This window comes from Thermothelomyces thermophilus, chromosome 1, assembly GCF_000226095.1.
Source record: "Thermothelomyces thermophilus ATCC 42464 chromosome 1, complete sequence".
Classification (NCBI taxonomy): domain Eukaryota; kingdom Fungi; phylum Ascomycota; class Sordariomycetes; order Sordariales; family Chaetomiaceae; genus Thermothelomyces; species Thermothelomyces thermophilus.
The window spans coordinates 9,544,283-9,563,939 of record NC_016472.1 but is presented as its reverse complement, the minus strand read 5'-3'; the positions used below and the strand labels follow the sequence as shown (position 1 = coordinate 9,563,939).

At 55.7% G+C, this 19,657-nt stretch overlaps 4 protein-coding genes and 1 non-coding gene across 5 annotated transcripts; 1 reads left to right on the top strand and 4 right to left on the bottom strand.

The window, feature by feature from the left end:
- The first annotated feature begins 204 nt into the window (after positions 1 to 204).
- On the top strand, positions 205 to 6,206 carry MYCTH_2299402 (glycosyltransferase family 2 protein). Its single transcript, XM_003660696.1, has 3 exons — positions 205 to 637; positions 698 to 5,952; positions 6,038 to 6,206. The coding sequence occupies exons 1-3, from the start codon at positions 336 to 338 to the stop codon at positions 6,067 to 6,069; spliced, it is 5,589 nt and encodes a 1,862-aa protein (XP_003660744.1). The 5' UTR covers positions 205 to 335; the 3' UTR covers positions 6,070 to 6,206.
- A 1,000-nt stretch (positions 6,207 to 7,206) lies between these two features.
- On the bottom strand, positions 7,207 to 7,309 carry MYCTH_t18. Its single transcript has one exon. It is a non-coding gene; the product is annotated as a tRNA-Leu (tRNA).
- Positions 7,256 to 9,973, bottom strand: MYCTH_2299397 (uncharacterized protein). Its single transcript, XM_003660695.1, has 8 exons — positions 9,730 to 9,973; positions 9,431 to 9,557; positions 9,136 to 9,324; positions 8,940 to 9,027; positions 8,598 to 8,818; positions 8,206 to 8,474; positions 8,087 to 8,111; positions 7,256 to 7,996 (listed from the first exon to the last, which is right to left on the bottom strand). Exons 2-8 carry the CDS (start codon positions 9,431 to 9,433, stop codon positions 7,730 to 7,732), a joined length of 1,062 nt encoding a protein of 353 aa, XP_003660743.1. The 5' UTR covers positions 9,434 to 9,557; positions 9,730 to 9,973; the 3' UTR covers positions 7,256 to 7,729.
- A 198-nt stretch (positions 9,974 to 10,171) lies between these two features.
- MYCTH_2299388 (uncharacterized protein) lies at positions 10,172 to 14,185 on the bottom strand. The gene is made up of 4 exons (XM_003660694.1): positions 14,003 to 14,185; positions 13,391 to 13,770; positions 11,335 to 13,321; positions 10,172 to 11,275 (listed from the first exon to the last, which is right to left on the bottom strand). The coding sequence occupies exons 1-4, from the start codon at positions 14,006 to 14,008 to the stop codon at positions 10,541 to 10,543; spliced, it is 3,108 nt and encodes a 1,035-aa protein (XP_003660742.1). The 5' UTR covers positions 14,009 to 14,185; the 3' UTR covers positions 10,172 to 10,540.
- Positions 14,186 to 15,141: 956 nt separating this feature from the next.
- MYCTH_2299386 (uncharacterized protein) lies at positions 15,142 to 16,068 on the bottom strand. Its single transcript, XM_003660693.1, has 3 exons — positions 15,466 to 16,068; positions 15,328 to 15,392; positions 15,142 to 15,256 (listed from the first exon to the last, which is right to left on the bottom strand). The coding sequence occupies exons 1-3, from the start codon at positions 15,588 to 15,590 to the stop codon at positions 15,192 to 15,194; spliced, it is 255 nt and encodes an 84-aa protein (XP_003660741.1). The 5' UTR covers positions 15,591 to 16,068; the 3' UTR covers positions 15,142 to 15,191.
- Between the last annotated feature and the right edge of the window lie 3,589 nt (positions 16,069 to 19,657).

The window sequence follows — 19,657 nt, the reverse complement described above, 5'->3', positions numbered from 1 at the left end:
TTCGTTCCAGGGGTTGTTTCTTTGGCACATCTTCATATACCATTCGTTCTAGCATCTGCTTCTACCCGCTAGCCTTATTTTAATTTTTCTTTTTTTTATTAGCCTTCGCAAATCGAGATTGCGGGTAGTCGAGGCCCCTGCCATTGCCGCCAACGGGCCCGGAACCCCGAACCTTGGCTTGCTGCAGAGGAACAAGACTCTCTCCCGGTGTCCAAGGACACAAACCAGACTAGAAAAACAACACCGACGACTGACGCCCCGTCTGGTTATCGCCTCTGGGAAGCCGCTGTATACCTACCGTTGACCACGGCCAGCTCCCGGCCGCGCCGTCCACCATGGCGCTCAACCTTCCGCCTCTCGGCGCGAACGCCGGAGGGGCTGCTCATACGCAGGCCTCCCTGCCCTCGCTGCCGGCCCATTACCAGTCGGATGCGCAGTTGACGGCTCACCTCGCCAGCCGTTTCCATGTCTCCATCCCGACCGCCCGCCTCTCGTCCCACGCCATCATCTGTACCAATACATACACGAGCTCGACTAAGGGTGATGGCTCGTCCGCCCAGGCCGCCGCCGAGGATATGGCAGATAGGGCCCTGCTCCGGCTGGGACACCGCTCAGAAAACCAGGCCATACTCTTCCTGTACGACAGCCCCTTTTTGTTTTTCAATGCTTGAGGAAGCGGGACTAACATTGCCGGCAGTGGTGAATCTGGCTCAGGGAAGACGACGGTGCGCTCTCACCTCCTGACTTCGCTGCTCAACCGCTCCTCCACCCCCCTCTCCGCCAAGGTATCGCTTGCGGCGTACGTCTTCGACACCCTCACCACGACCAAGACCGCCACCACACCCACAGCCTCCAAGGCTGGTCTCTTCTACGAGCTCCAGTACGACACGACTTCATCGACAAACCCCGTTCTCCTTGGCGCTAAGCTGCTGGATCATCGACTGGAACGGAGCCGGATTACGGATGTTCCCACCGGTGAGCGCAACTTTCACGTGTTGTACTACCTGCTAGCGGGAACGAGCCCCGCCGAGAAGGCTCATCTCGGCTTCGACACGCCACAGAAGCGGTGGAAGTACCTGGGTCACCCTACGCAGCTCAAAGTGGGAATCAACGATGCCGAGGGGTTCCAGCTCTTCAAGACGGCCCTGCGGAAACTCGAATTCCCCCGCAGTGAGATCGCCGAGATTTGTCAGATTCTGGCCAGCATCTTGCACATTGGCCAGCTGGAGTTCGAGACTACCGCCAACACGACCGTGACGGGCGATGATAGCGGTGGCTTTTCACACGAAGGCGGCCAGGCCACCACCACGGTCAAGAACAAGGATGTCCTGGGCATCATCGCCGCGTTCCTCGGGGTCAGCGCCGCAGACCTCCAGACCACATTGGGTTACAAGACGAAGATGATCCACAAGGAGAGGGTGACGGTCCTGCTCGACCCGGCCGGTGCTCGGGCGAACGCGAACGAGCTCGCCCGGACACTGTACTCGCTTCTCGTCGCCTACGTGATAGAGAGCATCAACCAGAAATTGTGTGCCTCCGAGGACTCGATTTCCAACACCATCTCCATCATTGACTTCCCGGGCTTCCAGCAACAATCGTCAACCGGCTCCACGCTCGATCAGCTCCTAACCAATGCCGCCACCGAGTCGCTCTATAACCTGGCCCTTCAGAACTTTTTTGACCGCAAGGCGGAGATGCTCGAGACCGAAGAGGTATCCGTGCCCCCGACCAGCTACTTTGACAACTCGGACGCCGTCAAGGGGCTGCTGAAGCCGGGCAACGGCCTGCTCTCCATCCTGGACGACCAAACCCGCCGCCACCGCACCGACATGCAGATGCTGGAGAGCCTGCGCAAGCGCTTCGAGGGAAAGAATCCTGCCATCAGCGTTGGTGCTGCCACGGCCAAGCTGCCCGGGAGCAATTTCTTCACCGAAAACACTGCCGCCACCTTCACCGTCAAGCACTTTGCCGGCGAAGTCGATTATCCCGTCAAGGGGCTGGTGGAGGAGAACGGCGAAGTCATCTCGGGTGACCTCATGAACCTTATCAATTCCAGCAAGAGCTCGTTTGTCGCCCGTCTTTTTGGCCAGGAGGTCCTCCAGACGGTTGTCCATCCCCAGGAGCGGACAACCGTCATGCAAGCCTCGGTGAGCTCTCGGCCGATGCGCGCGCCGAGCATCATGTCAAAGCGCGGGCGGTCCGCCGCTGCTCTGAATGCGCGCCAACGCGCCATGGAGAGGGATCTGTCGGCTGGGCAGGGCAGCGACCCGGGGGACAAGCGGACCGGCAGTGCGCGCACGTCGGAACAGGGCGCTTCCGGCCAGTTTCTCTCGGCCCTGGAGAACGTCACAAAGTCGGTCACGGCGCCGGGCACGAACTGCTATTTTGTTTTCTGTCTCAAACCCAATGACAGGCGCATCGCGAATCAGTTCGACAGCAAATGCGTGCGCGCGCAGCTGCAGACGTTTGGCATTGCCGAGATCAGCCAGCGCCTGCGGTCCGCCGACTTCAGCTTGTTCTTGCCGTTTGGTGAGTTCTTGGGGTTGGCGGATCCCGAGACCGCGGTCGTGGGCAGCGAGCGCGAGAAGGTGGAGATGGTGGTCGACGAGAAGCGGTGGCCGAGCAACGAAGTCGCCATTGGCGCCACGGGTGTCTTCCTTAGCGAGCGCGTCTGGATGGAGATCGCGCAGCTGGGCGACAGCTTCTCGCAGTCCGGCCGCTACGGACTGCCCTCGGACGCAGGAGACGGCATGGGTACCCCCGCGGACCCATTCGGCGTCTCCAAGGAACGTCTGCTCATGTCCGGCGGAGCCACACCGGCCAGCTTCAATCCCGAGAAGAAGGCTGGCTATTTTGGCAGCAATGACGTGGACGCGCGCTCTGACGCGGGTGCGTCGGCCTTCGGGGGCGGCGACATGTTTAAGAACCTGGACACCCGCGAGCAGATGGCCGAGCGCGGCAACGAGAAGGAGATGCAGGAGGTGGAGGAGTACAAGGACAGCCCCAGCCGGAAGCGCTGGGTCTTTGTCGTCCATCTCCTGACCTTCTTCATCCCCGACTTCCTCGTCCGGTGGATCGGCCGCATGCAGCGCAAGGATGTCCGGATGGCGTGGCGCGAGAAGATGGCCATCAACATGATCATCTGGTTCAGCTGTCTGCTGGCTGCCTTCTTCATGGTCGCCTTTCCCATGTTGATTTGCCCGCACCAGTACGTCTACAGTCCGGAGGAACTGTCACGCTACGACGGGAAGGACGGCCGGCCCGCTTACGCCTCGATCCGCGGCCAGATATTCGACATTGGTGCTTTTGCCCCGCGCCACTATCCCACATATCTGCCGCAAAAGATGCTGACCCAGTACGCCGGCATGGATATCACCTCGCTCTTCCCCGTACAGGTTTCGGCGCTCTGCCAGGGTCAGCACGGCAGCATCGATCCGGCCGTCCTCCTTGACTACAAGGACACTAATGTCACCGGGTCTGTGGCCGTTATCAGCAGCCAGGATATGAATTCCAAGTATCACGACTTCCGCTACTTCACCAACGACAGCCGGCCGGACTGGTTCGCGCAGCAGATGAAGATGCTGAGGGCCAACTACAAAGTTGGCAACGTGGGCTACTCGGCCCAGTACGTCCGGACGCTCAGCACCAAGCAGGCAATGACGATTGCGATCCTCAACAACCGTGTCTACGACTTGACAAAATACACTCAGAACGGCCGCCGGCAGAAGAACCCACCAGGGATGCCGCCGCCATCGGACCCGACCGCCACCGACTTCATGCATCCGCTCGTCGTGCAACTCTTCCAGCAGAGATCCGGCGACGATATCACGGCCCTGTGGCAGTCGTTGGGTATCGATGCCAACATGAAGAGGGCGATGCAGCTGTGTCTCGACAACCTCTTCTACGTCGCAGACTTGGACACGCGCGCGTCCGCAAAGTGCAAGTTTGCCGAGTACCTGGTCCTGTCCGTGTCGGTCCTCCTTGGCAGTATCATCGCCTTCAAGTTCTTCGCCGCCCTCCAGTTTAGCACCAAGAATATGCCCGAAAATCTGGACAAGTTCATCATGTGCCAGATCCCGGTCTACACCGAAGACGAGGAGTCCATCCGCCGTGCCCTCGACTCTGCGGCACGCATGCACTACGATGACAAGCGCAAGCTCCTCGTTATCATTTGTGACGGTATGATTATCGGCCAGGGCAACGATCGGCCGACGCCGCGCATCGTGCTCGACATTCTTGGTGTTTCCGAGGCGGTCGATCCTGAGCCGCTGAGCTTCGAGTCGCTCGGCGAAGGCCTCAAGCAGCACAACATGGGCAAGGTATACTCGGGCCTGTACGAGGTGCAGGGCCACATCGTGCCCTTCCTCGTCGTGGTCAAGGTCGGCAAGCCCTCCGAGGTGTCCCGCCCCGGAAACCGTGGCAAGCGAGACTCGCAGATGATCTTGATGCGCTTCCTCAACCGCGTGCACTACAACCTGCCCATGAGCCCCCTCGAGCTCGAGATGTACCACCAGATCCGCAATGTCATTGGCGTCAACCCGACCTTTTACGAATACCTCCTCCAGATCGACGCCGACACGGTCGTTGCTCAGGATTCGGCCACGCGCATGGTGTCGGCCTTCCTCGACGATACCCGCCTCATCGCCGTCTGCGGCGAGACGGCCCTGAGCAATGCCAAATCGTCCTTCGTCACCATGATTCAGGTCTACGAGTACTACATCTCGCACAATCTCGCCAAGGCCTTCGAGTCGCTCTTCGGTTCCGTCACCTGCTTGCCCGGCTGTTTCTCGATGTACCGCATCCGCGCCGCCGAGACGGGGAAGCCTCTCTTCGTCAGCCGCGAAGTCGTCGAGGCGTACTCGACCATCCGGGTGGACACGCTCCACATGAAGAACCTGCTGCATCTGGGCGAGGATCGCTATCTCACCACGCTCTTGCTCAAGTACCACAACAGATACAAGACCAAGTACATCTCCCGCGCGCACGCATGGACAATCGCTCCGGACTCGTGGAAGGTGTTCCTCTCGCAGCGCCGCCGCTGGATCAACTCGACCGTGCACAACCTGATTGAGCTCATGCCCATGAACCAGCTGTGCGGTTTCTGCTGCTTCAGCATGCGGTTCATCGTCTTCATCGACCTGCTCTCCACCATCGTTCAGCCTGTCCTTCTGGCCTACATTGTTTACCTCATCGTTATGGTCGTCGAGCGGGGAACGGTCGTACCCATCCTGGCGTTCGTCCTCCTCGGCGTGATCTACGGCTTGCAGGCCATCATCTTCATCTTGCGTCGCAAGTGGGAGATGATTGGTTGGATGATTCTGTACGTGATTGCGATACCCGTCTTCAGCTTCGCCCTGCCGCTCTACGCCTTCTGGCACATGGACGACTTCAACTGGGGCAACACGCGTATCGTGGCGGGTGAGAAGGGCAAGAAGATTGTCATCTCGGACGAGGGCAAGTTCGACCCGGCCAGCATCCCGCGCAAGAAGTGGGAGGACTACCAGGCCGAGCTGTGGGAGGCCCAGACCCAGAGCGGCCTGCACGACGATACGCGCTCCGAGGTCTCGGGCTACTCGTACGCGACCCGCGCCAATCACCCCATGTCCGAGTATGGCGGCTACACGCCCAGCCGCCCGGGCTCCATCTCGGGCTATCCGGGCATCCCGGCGGCGCCGAGCCGTATGTCGCTGGCGGCCTCGGAGATGCTCGGCGGCAACAACCACCGGCAAAGCCAGTTCGGCGGGTCACAGTTCCCGGGCGCGTCACAGTCACAACAGGACCTGGAAATGACCAACCTGGCCGGCATGCCCAGTGACGACGCGCTGCTGGCAGAGATCAGGGAGATCTTGCGCACCGCCGACCTTATGACGGTCACCAAGAAGGGTGTCAAGCAGGAGCTGGAGCGGCGCTTTGGCGTGCCGCTTGACTCGAAGCGGGCCTATATCAACAGCGGTTAGTTCTCTCTTTCCCCTCTCCTTTTTTTCCCTGAGAAACAATAGAGATAGAACGGCGAGCTGACGTGTGGTGATGATAATAGCGACCGAAGCGATTCTTTCTGGACAGTTGTAATAGACACATAGACTACGGGCATGCATGAACTGCTTTGTCTTTTTTCCGCGGGTTTCCATTTTCGAGGGAGTAGGTTCGGGACTATTGGGGCTCATATTCTCGTGTTCTCCCGTCTTTGGTTTTCCGGCTTTTGGTTTGGTGTACTCCGACAGAAACAGCAGCAGCAGCGATTTGGGTTTCTCTCTCTCTCGCCCTCGATCCATCCCGATCGAATACCCGCCCACCTTACTACGTGCATACTAGTTTTTGGTTCTGAACTAATATAATGGCTGCATTATTCTGCTAGAAGAGGCACGAGTGTTTCGCTGCTTTTTTGGGGAGGCATGGTTGTATGAAGAGAAAAGAAACAGTGCCGAGGATTTGGGAAAGGGTAACATGGCTGAGTGAGAAAACGAGTTCTTTCTGATGCTCTGCAGTACGTGTTCAATGATATGTTTGGAATGACAAACTGCTGCATGTAGTTTGTGTGTTTGCGTATGGTTTGTGCCTACCTGTCTAGCTCCTTGCTTCTTCTTCCCTGGAGTCAATCGCCTCGTGGGGATGAGGACAGGGAACCCTTGTCCACTCCGTTGCTCTTGCGCTTTCTTTATGTTCCAAGGAATTCTTAAAGGTTGCACGGATAACTGAATCTGTACTATGTATCAACCGTATAAACCGAGTCCGTCGGTGAAGGTTGAATTCAGCTGACTCGAGCTTAGATCAGGAAGATTGGTGTTCCTCGGATATATATATCGATGTCGTGACGCCGAATCTTCCAAGTTCTTTATTCCCCCAGCCAATCTTGCTTCTTCAATAGATCAATTTCTTTAGGTAGGTGTTCGATTACAGTCATTTCACCCTAATAAGCCAGTCTCTAGCATCCAATCGAGTGTGGATTCCCTAGATCTCCGAATATTTGCACAGTACTAGTACTCCGTACACACGCAGAAATCTCCTGCTCAGTCGGAGAAGCAGGCTCCAAGGATGCTCCGCATACCTTCCCAATGGGAGAAGAGGAAGAAAGAAAAAGAAATACACCAAAGAACGAGAGTTGCAATCAAGGAATACCACAATGGTAAATGTTGACAGCTATAGAGGTACCTGATACAACGAGAGAGCAAAAAAACCAGCATCCTGGATGATGGGGAGAAAAATTTTTGACAAGAGTGAGATTCGAACTCACGCCCTTTCGGACCACGGATTGATGATTAAGGGTTTAAACACCTTAACGTGGCGCCTTAGACCGCTCGGCCATCTTGCCTTTCCTGATTGTTATTAGGCCTACTTCAGAACCTGACTTTTACAGTGGAACAGTTACCCTACAGGAACAGTATCCCGTCTGCCCTGTGCCACACCCAGCACTACCCCTATTGGAGCTTTGATGCAAGCCATGCAAAGTAATTTGTTGTTTTATACTGATTTCCCCTTCTCCCTCCACCCTTTATCTTTCCTAAAGACATTCTTATTTCTCCCGCGTACAATGAAAAAAATTTCCGAGCTTGTTTGTCCCCCAATGTCCGAGGTTCATCAAGCATGGCCTCGGGTGTCGAGCTTTGTGTGGCTCATGGCTATCATTCTATGCACGACTCCCATCTGCATGTCCATGCGTATGCCTGCCTGCCTACGTCCATCCAAGTATCAGTCTCCCTCAATCACCTCCCCTTCCTACCCACCGCTCTCCCTACTTTCCTTCTTCCCCGCGGCCCCTGGCGGCCGCAGGAACCTCCTCATCTAGGGGCAGGATATCCGGGACTGGACCCACGGGCGTGATGGAGAGCGGGTTGATCTGGGTGTGGGAGCGGGTGTAGTGGTTCTTGATGTGCAGGAAGTTTGTGGTCTCGCGGAAGGCTGGGATGGTCCAGTACAGGTGGCGCAGCCAGCGGTGGATGGCCGGATAGCCGGAGCGGATATCCCGGATGTTGCACTTGAAGTGTTGGACGTACACGGGCTGGAGGCAGTGGGGGTTGAGTTTTCGAGTCAGCGTTAGTTCTTAGGAGGAGCAGTGCAGGGGCTGGCTGTAAAGAGCGAGGATACTCACATCGAAGCGAACGATAGTGACGAACCTGTTTGGCAGTTACAAGAGTGTCATCAGTGCCCGCTGTCCCGTTTCGGTTGTCCAGAGACAGAAAAGGGAGAAGACGGATGGAAATCACTCACAGTCGGATATCGACCTCGGTCAGGGTCTGGCCAAACCAATATGGCCCCTCGCTCGCCGTCTTCGCGAGGTGGGCCTCGACGCGGTCCAGCGCCTCAAACAGGGCGACCACGTTGCGTTCGTACGCCGCTTGGGTCGTAGCAAAGCCGGACTTGTACACGCCGTTGTTGATCTTGTCGTAGTGCCACTCGTGCGCCTCGTCGATCTGTGCGCGGAGAGCCGCCGGGTACAAGTCCACCTTTCGGTATTGCTCATCGATGAGGTCGTTAAACTGGCAGACACGGGTCAATTCAGCAAGCTTCAGAAGACAAAAGGAAACATGTGAGGAGGAAGGGAATGAAGGATGGTATGGGGGGAGAAGAGGGGTGGGACGCCTCGTGGCAGTCATACTGACCTCGGTCCCCAGCATGCGCAGGATCTCGCTGCTCTCGTTGTTGACAATGGTCTGGGTCTTCTTGTCATACAAGACGGGCACGGTAAAGCGGCCCTCGTACGAGGGGTTCGCCTGGAAGTAAACATCACGCAGGTGGGTGAAGTTCTCGTGGCCAGTTACCGGGTCGGGGATCACGTTCTCCCCCGCCGCGTCGGTGTCCTCGGCGGTCGGGAAGCGCCATCCTGTGTGGCCTGCGTCAACATTTTCTGTTTCTCTCATTCTTCTAGGGCAAAAAAAAAAAAAAAGACATAGGACAATGACACAGATGAGAAGGCGAGCAGGGGCGGTGGCTGATCGACGTACCTTTCTCGCCCAAGTGCCAGTGCACCGCCGAGAAGGAAATGACATCCTCCAGGCCCTTGAGCTTGCGCGCGATGAGTGTGCGGTTGGCCTAGCAGCCCCTCTCTGTCAGGAACCGGACGCCCTTTCCTCCCCTTAAACCATCCCCGAATACCCCGCCAAGATCACTCCGGGAACAGGTAAGGATGTGTGTACTCACCCACGGACACGCGTAGCTCACGTACAAGTGATACCGGCCCTTCTCCGGCGGGAACCGTGCGCCGGGCTCGCGCGAGATCCAGTTGCGGAACGAGCTCTGCTGGCGTTTGAACTCGCCCGACTTGTCGCCGGGCTTGACCCAGTCGGTGATTTTGCCCGAGGCGGAGGCGCCGGTGGTGTCCTTGGTAGCCTGAGAAGAAGAAGAAGAAAAAAGAAAAAAGTGTTAACAAACTTGAGTCAGGCGGAGACGACGGGCTTGTGTCCAGGAAGTGGCATAAGAGACATAAGAAACTCACCATGGTTGCTAGGCGTCGGGCTCCTCCCGTGGTCGTGATCAACCGACTCGAGTTACGAGATGTTTGGCCTGCGATGGGTTTGGCCGGCGGTGACGATGCAAAGCCTCGAAACTGTGACGAAAGGTTCCTAAGCAGACGCGTTGGTAGTGGTTTCCCAGGGAACGGCGCGGAGCTCTTAACAAGTGCAAGAGCACCACTTCTTAAACTCATGGGGGAGAGAGGAGGAGGATGGGGTGGGGTTTGGACTGGGTTACCGCATGCGGTAGTTCGTTATATTTGTAAGTGATCGTAACACATACCAGTACGGAATAGTATTACATATGTAGTATGCCAGTGGAATGATTCCGTAGCCTGCACTGCAGTCGCGGTGGATTCATCTGCAGGTAAAGTGGTATGTGCCGTGCCCACTTGAAGGAATCCGTACTAGTAGCGTGTACTTGGTATGAGGTCGAAGAATGTTCGAGTTGGGAGTTCGATATGTTTGATGGATTACGATGCAGACCCACCTCACGAGTGCTTATACTCGCATTAGTTATATAGCATTTCCTGCCTCAACAGTCGAGTCATAGCGTCACAGCGCAAAAGCGACTCCTAGTGGCTTTCCACGCATCAGAATCGAGGTGCTTTCAATCACGTTTGTTCGTTCCTGTTGTGGCAGTCCAAGCCCGAACCTGACAAATCGTGACGTAATTTCTGGGCCTGGATTTCAAAGCCAGAAGTGCTCTCCACACTTGGCATGGCCTTGCTGATGATTATTCAGGAAAACCCCAGACAGACACACTACTAAGAGGGTGGGTTCGGGAGCGGAGTCAGGGGTACAGCGATCTGGTGACAAAAGTTCGGGATCATGGACACTCGGGACAACATCAATAACTGACGCGTCTGGCTGGCTGGCTTTTTCACTAGGTTTCAAGCCCGATGTGGAATGCAGTATTGAGTGGGGGACTCCCAAGATTTCAGTTACGAGACGAAGAGGAGGTAGCCATGGTAACAAAAACACGACGTCTATTCCCACCTATACCAGGGCTTTATGAGCAAGCCGCTCCTTATCATTGCACCCGTCTTGACACACAACCTCCTCAATCCGCCTCCCCTGAGCAAACATAAAGTTTACCGGATCTTGGCCTTGATGTACGGCACTTCAACGTCCTCCCCATCGGCGTCCTCCGTAACCACCTCGAAGATCAGCTCCGTCTGGTGCGACGGGATGGGCTTCTTGGCGACCGACTCCACCAACTCGCTCAGCTTCATGTCGAGCCTGTCCTTCTGCTTGGCAGGGGGGAAGAAGGACGCAAACAGCAGGCTGACCCCGGAGCTCAGCATGGCAATAGTCAGGCCGCGCTTCTCAAAGTCGTCAATCAGCTCCCGGAGCGTGATGTTGCCGACCTCGAAACGGTCCCAGATCTTATCCAGCGTCACCTTGCCGTTGGGGCCCTTGTACTCGACCTTGGGGCTGGCGATCGGCTCGCTGAAGCCGAAGAAGGGTAACGCCAGGTTGACGAAACCGTTCTTGTACTGCTCAATGTTCTTCTTGCCGTCGATGATCTTGTACAGCTCCAGAACCACCAGACCCGTGACCAGCGCCGTGGTCGTCGCGATGGCCGGAATGATCTTGCCGGCGATGAACTTGGTCTTGTGACGCTCCGCTGGCTCGATCTTGTAGTTCTCGGCACGCAAGTTGCTGGCAGCCGTGATGAAGTCGATGTGATAGTTGGTGTCGTCGTCCTTCTCAAACTCCACCGGCGTCAGCTTGAAGCCGGCCAACGATTTGGGATCCGGAAGTTCGCTGATCAGCTTCTGAAGCTCGGCCTCGTCGTCAAAGGCGCCGGCCTCGGCATTCGGGTCCTAATCGGTATTAGCCAAAACACGCTATTCTCACTTACGTCCAATGCGGTATCACTTACAGGGTCCTTGTCGTCGGCCTGAATCTTGACGTTGGCGTCCGGCGAGAAGTCCGGAATGATCATGGAGTCCAGCGCCCGTAGGTAATCCTCCTTGGTCTTTCCCTTGACATTGATGTTATAGTTGAAGGCGTGGAGATTGGTCGCCGCCTCGATGAACGAAAAGTGCGTCTTGTTGTTAGGATCGAACTTGAGCGGGTCCGGTGCTCGCTTGGGGCCCGACCAGAAGGGCGTCCCGGTCGAAGAGACAGCGTCCTTGGGGAAGTTGTAGAGCAGCTGCTGGATCGCGTTGTTGTACTGTTTCTCAAACAGCATGCGGGCCCACTGGACGCAGTCTTCGAAGGTGAGCGCTCGCTCGTTCTTCAGGTAGTCAACCAGCATCTCCAGAGTAGCCTTCTCGTTGCCGCCCTGCTTCAGTGTCGTCTCCAAGTAGTTGGGTTGCGTAAGGTAGAGGTTCGCCGTCTCGGCGGGCTTCACGAAGGAGCTCTCAAAGAGCTCGCGAGCCCACGCGATCGTGTGCTCGATCCTGTTGGGGAAGCTGCGGAGCGTGCACATGGGGAAGGACTGCTCGGGCGGGTCCTGAGAAGACGAGTAGGACTCGGTAATCCTGGGAAGGACGACTTGGGTGTTGCCCTTGGTGCCTAGGGTACCACTCTCCAGAAGAGGCTTGTGGAAGAAGACGCATCGCCTGTCGACGTATGTCCTCGCCTCGACGTTGTCCAGAGCGTTGGTCACGCCGTCCAGCTCGTTCCAGAACTCCTCGCTGAAAATGTGCTCCGTCTCCGGGCTGACGCGGTCTTTAAGGGTGACGATATGCCCTTCGAGTTCATTGTTCATGGCTTCGACGGCCCTTGCCGCACACTCGCTCTTCATCTGGCCCACGTCCTTGGGCCGGAAGAGGAACTGCCTGTTCAGGTTGCTCTTCTCGATGGAGTCCATATCGGTCACGGTAATCCGGCCCTTGGGCCCAGTTCCCAGGCCAATCATTGCCCAGTTCTTGAGCATCTCACAGCCGATTGCGCCGGCGCCGACCAAGAACTGCTTGATATTCGCAATCTTCTCCTGGAACTCGCGGCCGAAGACGACGATCTGCCCGTCGTACCGAGATCCGATGGGCTTGCACAGCTCCTCGGAGCGGGCGGATCCGGTCGGGAGGGCCTCGAGAGCGTCAAAGTACATGTACTGCTTGACCGGGTGGAACTTGCCCGACACAGCCTTGAGCACTTCCTGGGCGGTGAGACCGCCAAAGAACGCTGCCATCGGGCTGAGATCACCCATCGCCTGGTAGCTGAGCTCCTTCAGCAGCTTCTCGTCAAACTCCACCTCGACGCCGTCAGCCTGTGCTATCTTCTTGGCGGAGCCGACGATCTCGAGCGCGTCCTCCTCATTCATGGGCCGGGGAAGGCGGCCATGGGTTTCGACGAAAGCGTGTAGCGCCTGGATACCGATATGGAGCTGCTGAGGCCGGTCGAACTTGGCGAAATCGGAAATGACGAACTCGGGGCCCTTCAGAGCATCGCTGATGCGCTTGAAGTCAAGAAACTTGGGCATCTTGACTTGTCGGAACAAGCCACCACGCTTGTACTGGCCTAGCCCGGACACGTCGCCGATCGAAAAGGTGTAGGGTCCCTTGACCGTAACCTTCCGCGGCTCGCAATCGTTCAGAGCCTCCATGCCCTCAATCTCCGAAAACGTGACGTAGTCGCCGTCCTCGAGGCCGTGGCGGGTCTCATCCAGGGCAGACACCAGGCCGGTCTCGTCGATGCCGGCAACAATGCCGTTCACGGGGTTCTCGCCGGTCGCATCGATGACTGTGAAGTTCTTTCCAAAGTCGCAAAACACGGACCCGAAGAGACCAAAGGTGTCGGCTACGATGAAGTAAATGCCCTTCTCGTGGCAGTAGTCACCGACGATCTTCTGCGTGCGGAGGGGGGTGTTTGTGAGGACGACGACTTGGTATTTGTCAAACTGTGAGAGATGGTCTTCGAGACTGTCAAGAGAGCCAGTTAGCGCATGCCGAGATTCAACCCAGAGCCTGGCCTCATCAGCTCTAGCGTACCTCGCAGACTCGTGAACGCGGACGGGGGTGTACGCATTCAGCTCGGCAACTCGGGGAGCAGTAACTTGGTCGCGTGGTTTGCCGACATCGCCGGGGCGGAGGAAGAACTGGGAGGAAAGATCTGCGATGGCGACCGGCGCCGGATCGTAGAGGGTCAGGCTCTTGACGCCGGCAAGGGCGACGTTTTTGGCAATCTCGACGCCGAGGCCCTTGAGACCGACAATGAGCACGTTCGAAGCGATCATGCGCTTCATGGCCTCGTGTCCCAGCACATAGAGCTGTCGGCTGTAGAGAGATTCGTCGATCTCATTCGAACCCACGACCGACTCGTCCACCTGCATCCTGGTGACGAGGTCGACCTCGCCGGGCTGCGTCTTGTCCTGCGACTTCATTGTTAGAGCGTCTGTCGGTCGAGGATGTTGTTTGTTTTGTCGACCGTCTCCAAGTGGAGAGCGTGGATGGGCACCAGATCCTCCAGCGAGCACTAGACCGAGGAGGCCTCCGGAAGATTCGTGTTCGCCGTGACGCGGTCCCTGTTTCAACGTTTGACGGGCGTTTGGGCGGTCGGGAAGGGGGGTGCATGAATGAACAGGAGATGCAGCTGGAACTCACAGTCATGGTTCGTTTGAGGGAAATTGGCAAATCCCCTTCGGACACCTTGCGTTTCCCCAGTTTGGCGAGTTTGTTGATATAGCGGATGGGAAATGCAGGAAGTTTTCGAGTTCTTGGTAATCCAGATGTTGGAACACGCGAGAAGGTCGTTCGCTCTTTTGGATCTGAAGTGCAAGGCAGCCGCTCAGGCCCCGCCATCAGGCCAACAGGTCGCCCGCGGCAATGACGGCAGGGTGGGGTAATTCCATGCTGAGAGTGGCACACCAGCTGAGGGAGCTAAGTTTACGGAGTACGGATACTGTGTAAGTAATCCGTACTAAGCGCTAGTGTACGACGTCGTATTGGGTTAGGTAATACGTTACGCATCTTAGTTCTATTTTTTCGCTTCGTTTCCAACTCCTCGCCTCTATTAGAAATGCACCCCTTCCTTCAAGCTCTCTATCATACTCTTCCAACTTTTATAACCCATAAAGACGCCCCTTTTCTCGCTCCTCTACGGTTCCATATTTTCCTGATTGTTTTAGAGACTGTTCTTTTCCCCCCCCTCCATCTCGGGAGCTACGATTTGCGAGGCATTACCTGTGGCGCGTTGCTCGCAAGTTGAAGCTGTTGAGTTGCACAGTTGCACAGAACTTAGGCGGTCGAGAGCCATATAGAGGTTGAGAACGTAGCTTTCTTGACGAAGATGAGCCTGTAACACCTTGGCTCATAGGTGAAACGGTGAATGATTTGATGACGTTGACTTTTGATGAATATACCTTCTCGTGTATTGAAAGCCCTTTTAAGCATTGAACCTGACATTTTCTGAAACATCTCGAGAAAGGCATAACCGTGTACGCGGCAGTTTCTAACCAGACAACAAAAAGAAAGTGAACTAGAAATCATCATGTCAATATCCCAGACGAAAGTTCCAGGGACAGGTCATTGGACCGCCTTGAGATGTACGTCGCTGTTTGCATTACAGTTAGATCAAGTCCTTTGGAGGCTGTGAAAGTCCACTTACAAGATAAGGTCGGCGTTCGGTGGGATATGGCCACGAAATCCCCTAAGGATCTGGTCAGCTGGGGCCTCCCTCCACACAGGTTAGTAAGTGCTGCATATCCTCAAGCTTACTTTTCCCCGTAGCCGTAGTCACTGTCGGCGAATAAAAAATTAGTGGACCGTTATGGTTTAACTAGGGCCAGCCTGCTCACCTAGTGATGTCAAGTGTAGCCTGCTCGCCAACCCTCATCTCAAGGACTGCTTCATCCCAGCCTGCGGATGCTTTGTGAGCGGACATAGTTTCCAAAGGAAAAAGAAGGCGGAGACGGTGTGGTCTATCCTACCCTTGATAAGTCTCCCAACACCGATCTCGGTCACAAAGTCGTCCCTGCCGATGGATGAGTCGAATCTGCGACATCTGTCAGAGAGGAACAGAACACTGGGGCTGATGGGCAGGCATGGCCTCTGGGAGGGTTACACACTCTCGACCCTTATTATCTGGCTGGGCCGTGTCTTTCAACCAGCCGGTGTATGCGATTGTGACTTTCTGGCCCTTGACGGGTTGCGGCCCGCTCCCAGCAACACAGACTGTTCTTGTCACACCCATCGCACCTGATGTTTTCGAGGCTCGAGTGGCCGGTGATGGCTGTGTGGCAGCGTTTGTGAATGACCCCGTGTCTGTGACGATGGGTTTCGAGTTTAGTGACAGAATAAGGGTTGTTGCCTCCTCCCCCCTCAGCAGAATGTGGCAACGCCCACACTGTGGGATTGGGGCAAGACGAGCTAGCGAGTGCCGAGAAGAGATGACAAGCTGGTCAATAATTGCTGATCTTGCAAGGCAGATGGGAAGCCGTAGAGGGAGATGGTACGTAGCCGTAGAGCGATCTGACGAGGCACATGTGTTAAGGTATGTACGCGGTAGAAGACAAGAGGAGACCCGAGTTCAGCGGTCCTATTTAAGGGATTTCCGCGGACACCGGCTACCGGGTTCTGGTAGATGAGTGCCAGGCTCGGTTCTTCCGCCGCCTGATCACGATCCCACCGGCCGCGCCGTCGGGGTCTGAAGAGGTACATGTACTTGTTCTTGGCCCACGCTTCTTACCCCGGCGGGAGGAGACAGTTGAGACAGAGGGCAGAGGAGGAAGATAGGACGAGGTGCGCGTCTGCAGATCACCGTCCTCCCCGATGACATGTCAGAAATGCCTGGCCCCGGAGCCGATTCGGCGTGCGAGATGTGTCCGGGGCGTTGGTGCAGGTGACTTGGAAGGTACTACATAGTACCTGGCGCGCTCTGGCTTTTGCTAATGGTCTGCACTGCGACCGTTGGTGGTTGGGGACGAGTCCCATGTTTAGAGCTAGGTGGTCGGTGACCTGATGCACGGAGACCGCTGGTCCCGGTTGAGTGCGCGTACATACAAATTGCCTTACCCGCATGTAGTAGTAGCACGCAGTAAGGTACGTACGGTACCTTCGATACTGTATGTATGGATGTAAGGTATGTACGGAGTATGTACATACAATACCTTCCTTACCTGTGTGGGAAGTAAGGTGCTGCAGAATCAGGAACTGACAAAGACAAAAGGCAGCAGGTTCCGCATCACAGTAGCGAGATCTTAGCGCGGGGTGCTCCATTGATTGAAAGCTCCCCCCGTTCGATGGGGGGAGGTTGAAACTGATAGGGTTCGCACTTTGCAGGACCCCAGCGCCCTGGCTCTTTCCCTTTCCTCTCCACCTCACCCCATTTCTGCTCCCCTCACATGCATATCGGTTATCCCATCTTGCAGCTTGCCAACGCGATCATCGTTCCAGGCACCAATGATCTAGCGCAGATCGCAGCTGTCGCCGAGAAGGTTGCATGCGCTCTCGTGCGCTGGCGCATGCCATATCGCAGCTTCACCCCCCGTCGTCGAGTTGAGACACTGTTCCTTGGGCGGAGAAGTCCACCCTGGCGGTCGATGATAGTTCCAGTCGAGTCGCCGACCTGCCGCAGAGCTACACACTACACAGTACACGAAGGAGGTGCACCCGCCAGCTAATTGCTTTTGGGCCTCCATCAACCTGAACACTAACAAGCTGCATCTGGTTCTGGTTGGGCGGCGAAAGACAAATGTTGGTTAGGCGCAGACAAGAAGCGGACGCCATGGTTTTCCAACCCAGCTGACTCTCCCGTACAACCGACAGACCTAGCCTGTTAACCGACGTATAGAATCGTAGAGCTACTGGCCAGCGGCCGTCAAGGCGGACGCGGATTCCCAGGCGTCCCTCGTTGGCCATTATGTCCCAACTCACCATGACCCGTTTCTCCTGCCCTAATCCAAATCGCAGGGCTTTCGGTGGCTTGGTCACCCCTCACGGTTGCCCCTAGCTCAGATTCCCGAGAAAGGGGCAGTAGCGGCGGCCGAAGGAGGGCCAGGCTAGTTATTTGCCGTGGATGTTGGTGCATATCAGATGTATGTGCATACATACATGCATGTCACGTATGTATGTATGTACATACGTGTATGGACAACGGTTCGCCGCGGGCGATGGCAGTCCAATGTCTCGATCTGCGAAACCCAATTTCCCCCCGTGACATTGTCTTACGCAATTCCCCAGAGAGCACGGAATCTCATGCCCGAGGATACGTCGACTGTGAATGGCTTCGAACTGGTGCAGAATAGAGCATCTGTTTTATCCTGTTTTATCCATCGGCTCTTTTGCGTGGCATGAAGAACGCAACAGCTGAACTTTGGAGTCGGAGGATTTCTGTTTACTGGCAATGAGTCACTGGTCGGCCATTCGGTCCCGCAGCTCGCCGGGCTCTTCGTCAATCATGATCGATGCATACGCCCGCGGAGACATACGAAAACGTGTCCACCCACTCTTCCCCAACACAAGGCGCGAGTTAGGGTCGCCGAGCACGGTATGCCTAGTGTGACGCTAAGCAACTGGAAGCCGGGACAGCGTCTCGGGCGGACGCGGCATCGAGATCGGAGGAAGACCTGACCGTGAGACACGTGGAGCGGCCCCAATGGGCAAATCTTGTGTACCGCGGAGTCGGCAACCCGCTGCTTCAGACCAAGATCCTGCCGGCGTGATCGAGTGTAAGTGAATGCCGGTGGCCGGGACGGAACCGGACGGGTGTGGTTGGCTTCGGTCCTCCACTCTGGACGCAACAGGAGCCCAAAAAACTTACTGATCCCGCATCCCAAAGTGGAGGCAGGAGAAAAAGGCAGCCCAGCCTGACATGCATCTGCCGTCACAGTAGCGCCCGAAGGAGCTGCCCGAAGACTTTCGGCCAATCCGAGAGACTAGCGGTGTCTCGCGGTTGTCATCTTGTCCCTTAACACTGTGTTCTTTCACGATGGGGGTCGCTATACCCACTCTTTGGACTGTGTCTCTCATCTGGGTCGTGAATTGCTGGTGTAAAAACTCTGAAGACCGAGTGGGGAGGAGATCAAAAATGAAACAAAAAACTGAGACTCGCCGTACGTCAGTCTGCAGCTTTCGGACGAGATTGACGGATGATGGATGGTGTGATGCTCGGGGAAAGCAAACTCTAAAAGCCAGCAAGTTACACAAGTGTGGCGCTCTGGGCCGGGACCGAAAATCAAATCGAGAGCTCTAGGAAGCTGGAGTAGTGCACTATGTAGTTCACGAGGTAGCCGCCGTTGCCGCGATTATGCTGGGAAGCCAGCCGCTTTAAGGCGGCGCGCATATCGCTCGTTGTCTTGTACATATATATGTGCATACATGTACATAACACCCAAAGGCACTTCCTCTGACTTCCTCTTTTCAACCCCTTTTTCTCTCCTTTACTTTTTTACCTTGATCTTTTTTTTCCTCTCCTCTCCCCTTTCCATGTGCTGCGTTCTTCCTCTGTTGGTGGCCAAAATAAGGAGTCCTCCATTTTGAGACGAGGACAAGGGAACTATACAATAGATTTGAGTCAATGCTGGGGGGACGACTTTTTTTTTGGGGGGAGGGGGGGGAATGGGTGAAAATTACAGTTATGATAAACCAAACGAAAGGGCGGGAAGTGACCCTTCTGGAGGACCAATAACACATGTGAGGAAGATATCACCATGGAAAAATATGGCAAAGAGGTTAATACCTCAAGCATGAGAGCCTCGAACGGAGAGCCTTAAAAACAGTGCCATCCTTCCCCCCTTTTTTATTTTTTATTTTTATTTTTTATTTTATTTTTTTCTTTGAAGCCACATCCCTCAGCCCTTTTCTCCCCAGTTCCCGTCTCTCAGAGCTACGCGTGATATGGCTGCGCATCTACATCCTGGCACTGTCTCCATCCGCCATCATCGACCTCCCGTTCCCTCGTTCATCCCCATAGCACCGCCTGCTTACCACTCTCCCGCTAACGACCATCCGATCTTGTAGGTGATATCGAAACAGACGACGAGACGAGACCGTTGAAGCGGGTAAAATGATCGCACTTTTTTTTTTTGGGGGGGGGGGGGAAGGGGTGTGGGGTGTGGGTTACTCACTTACCCAGAGTGGGTGAGAAGAACCGTGAAAACAGCTAGGTATCAAGTCTTGCATAGGCGAGTAAACCTATCGGTTTACATGATTACCCATGGATGTATTTCACACTACGAAAGTCTAACACACTACCGTGCAGAGGAGGGTTTCAACCGACCTGAAACGTCCGTTGTCCGAGTCGTAAGAGAACAGTGGGTC

Coding starts and splice junctions, on each gene's coding strand:
- MYCTH_2299402 (XM_003660696.1), top strand. CDS start 336: ATGGCGCTCAACCTTCCGCCTCTCGGCGCGAACGCCGGAGGGGCTGCT. Junction 638..697: donor AACCAGGCCATACTCTTCCT/GTACGACAGCCC, acceptor CATTGCCGGCAG/TGGTGAATCTGGCTCAGGGA. Junction 5,953..6,037: donor GCGGGCCTATATCAACAGCG/GTTAGTTCTCTC, acceptor TGATGATAATAG/CGACCGAAGCGATTCTTTCT.
- MYCTH_2299397 (XM_003660695.1), bottom strand. Junction 8,475..8,597: donor TGCGCATGCTGGGGACCGAG/GTCAGTATGACT, acceptor CGTGTCTGCCAG/TTTAACGACCTCATCGATGA. Junction 8,112..8,205: donor ACCGAGGTCGATATCCGACT/GTGAGTGATTTC, acceptor ACTGCCAAACAG/GTTCGTCACTATCGTTCGCT.
- MYCTH_2299388 (XM_003660694.1), bottom strand. Junction 13,322..13,390: donor CGCGTTCACGAGTCTGCGAG/GTACGCTAGAGC, acceptor CTCTCTTGACAG/TCTCGAAGACCATCTCTCAC. Junction 11,276..11,334: donor AGGCCGACGACAAGGACCCT/GTAAGTGATACC, acceptor AATACCGATTAG/GACCCGAATGCCGAGGCCGG.
- MYCTH_2299386 (XM_003660693.1), bottom strand. CDS start 15,590: ATGGGTGTGACAAGAACAGTCTGTGTTGCTGGGAGCGGGCCGCAACCC. Junction 15,393..15,465: donor CCAGATAATAAGGGTCGAGA/GTGTGTAACCCT, acceptor CAGATGTCGCAG/ATTCGACTCATCCATCGGCA. Junction 15,257..15,327: donor TGTTGGGAGACTTATCAAGG/GTAGGATAGACC, acceptor AAGCATCCGCAG/GCTGGGATGAAGCAGTCCTT.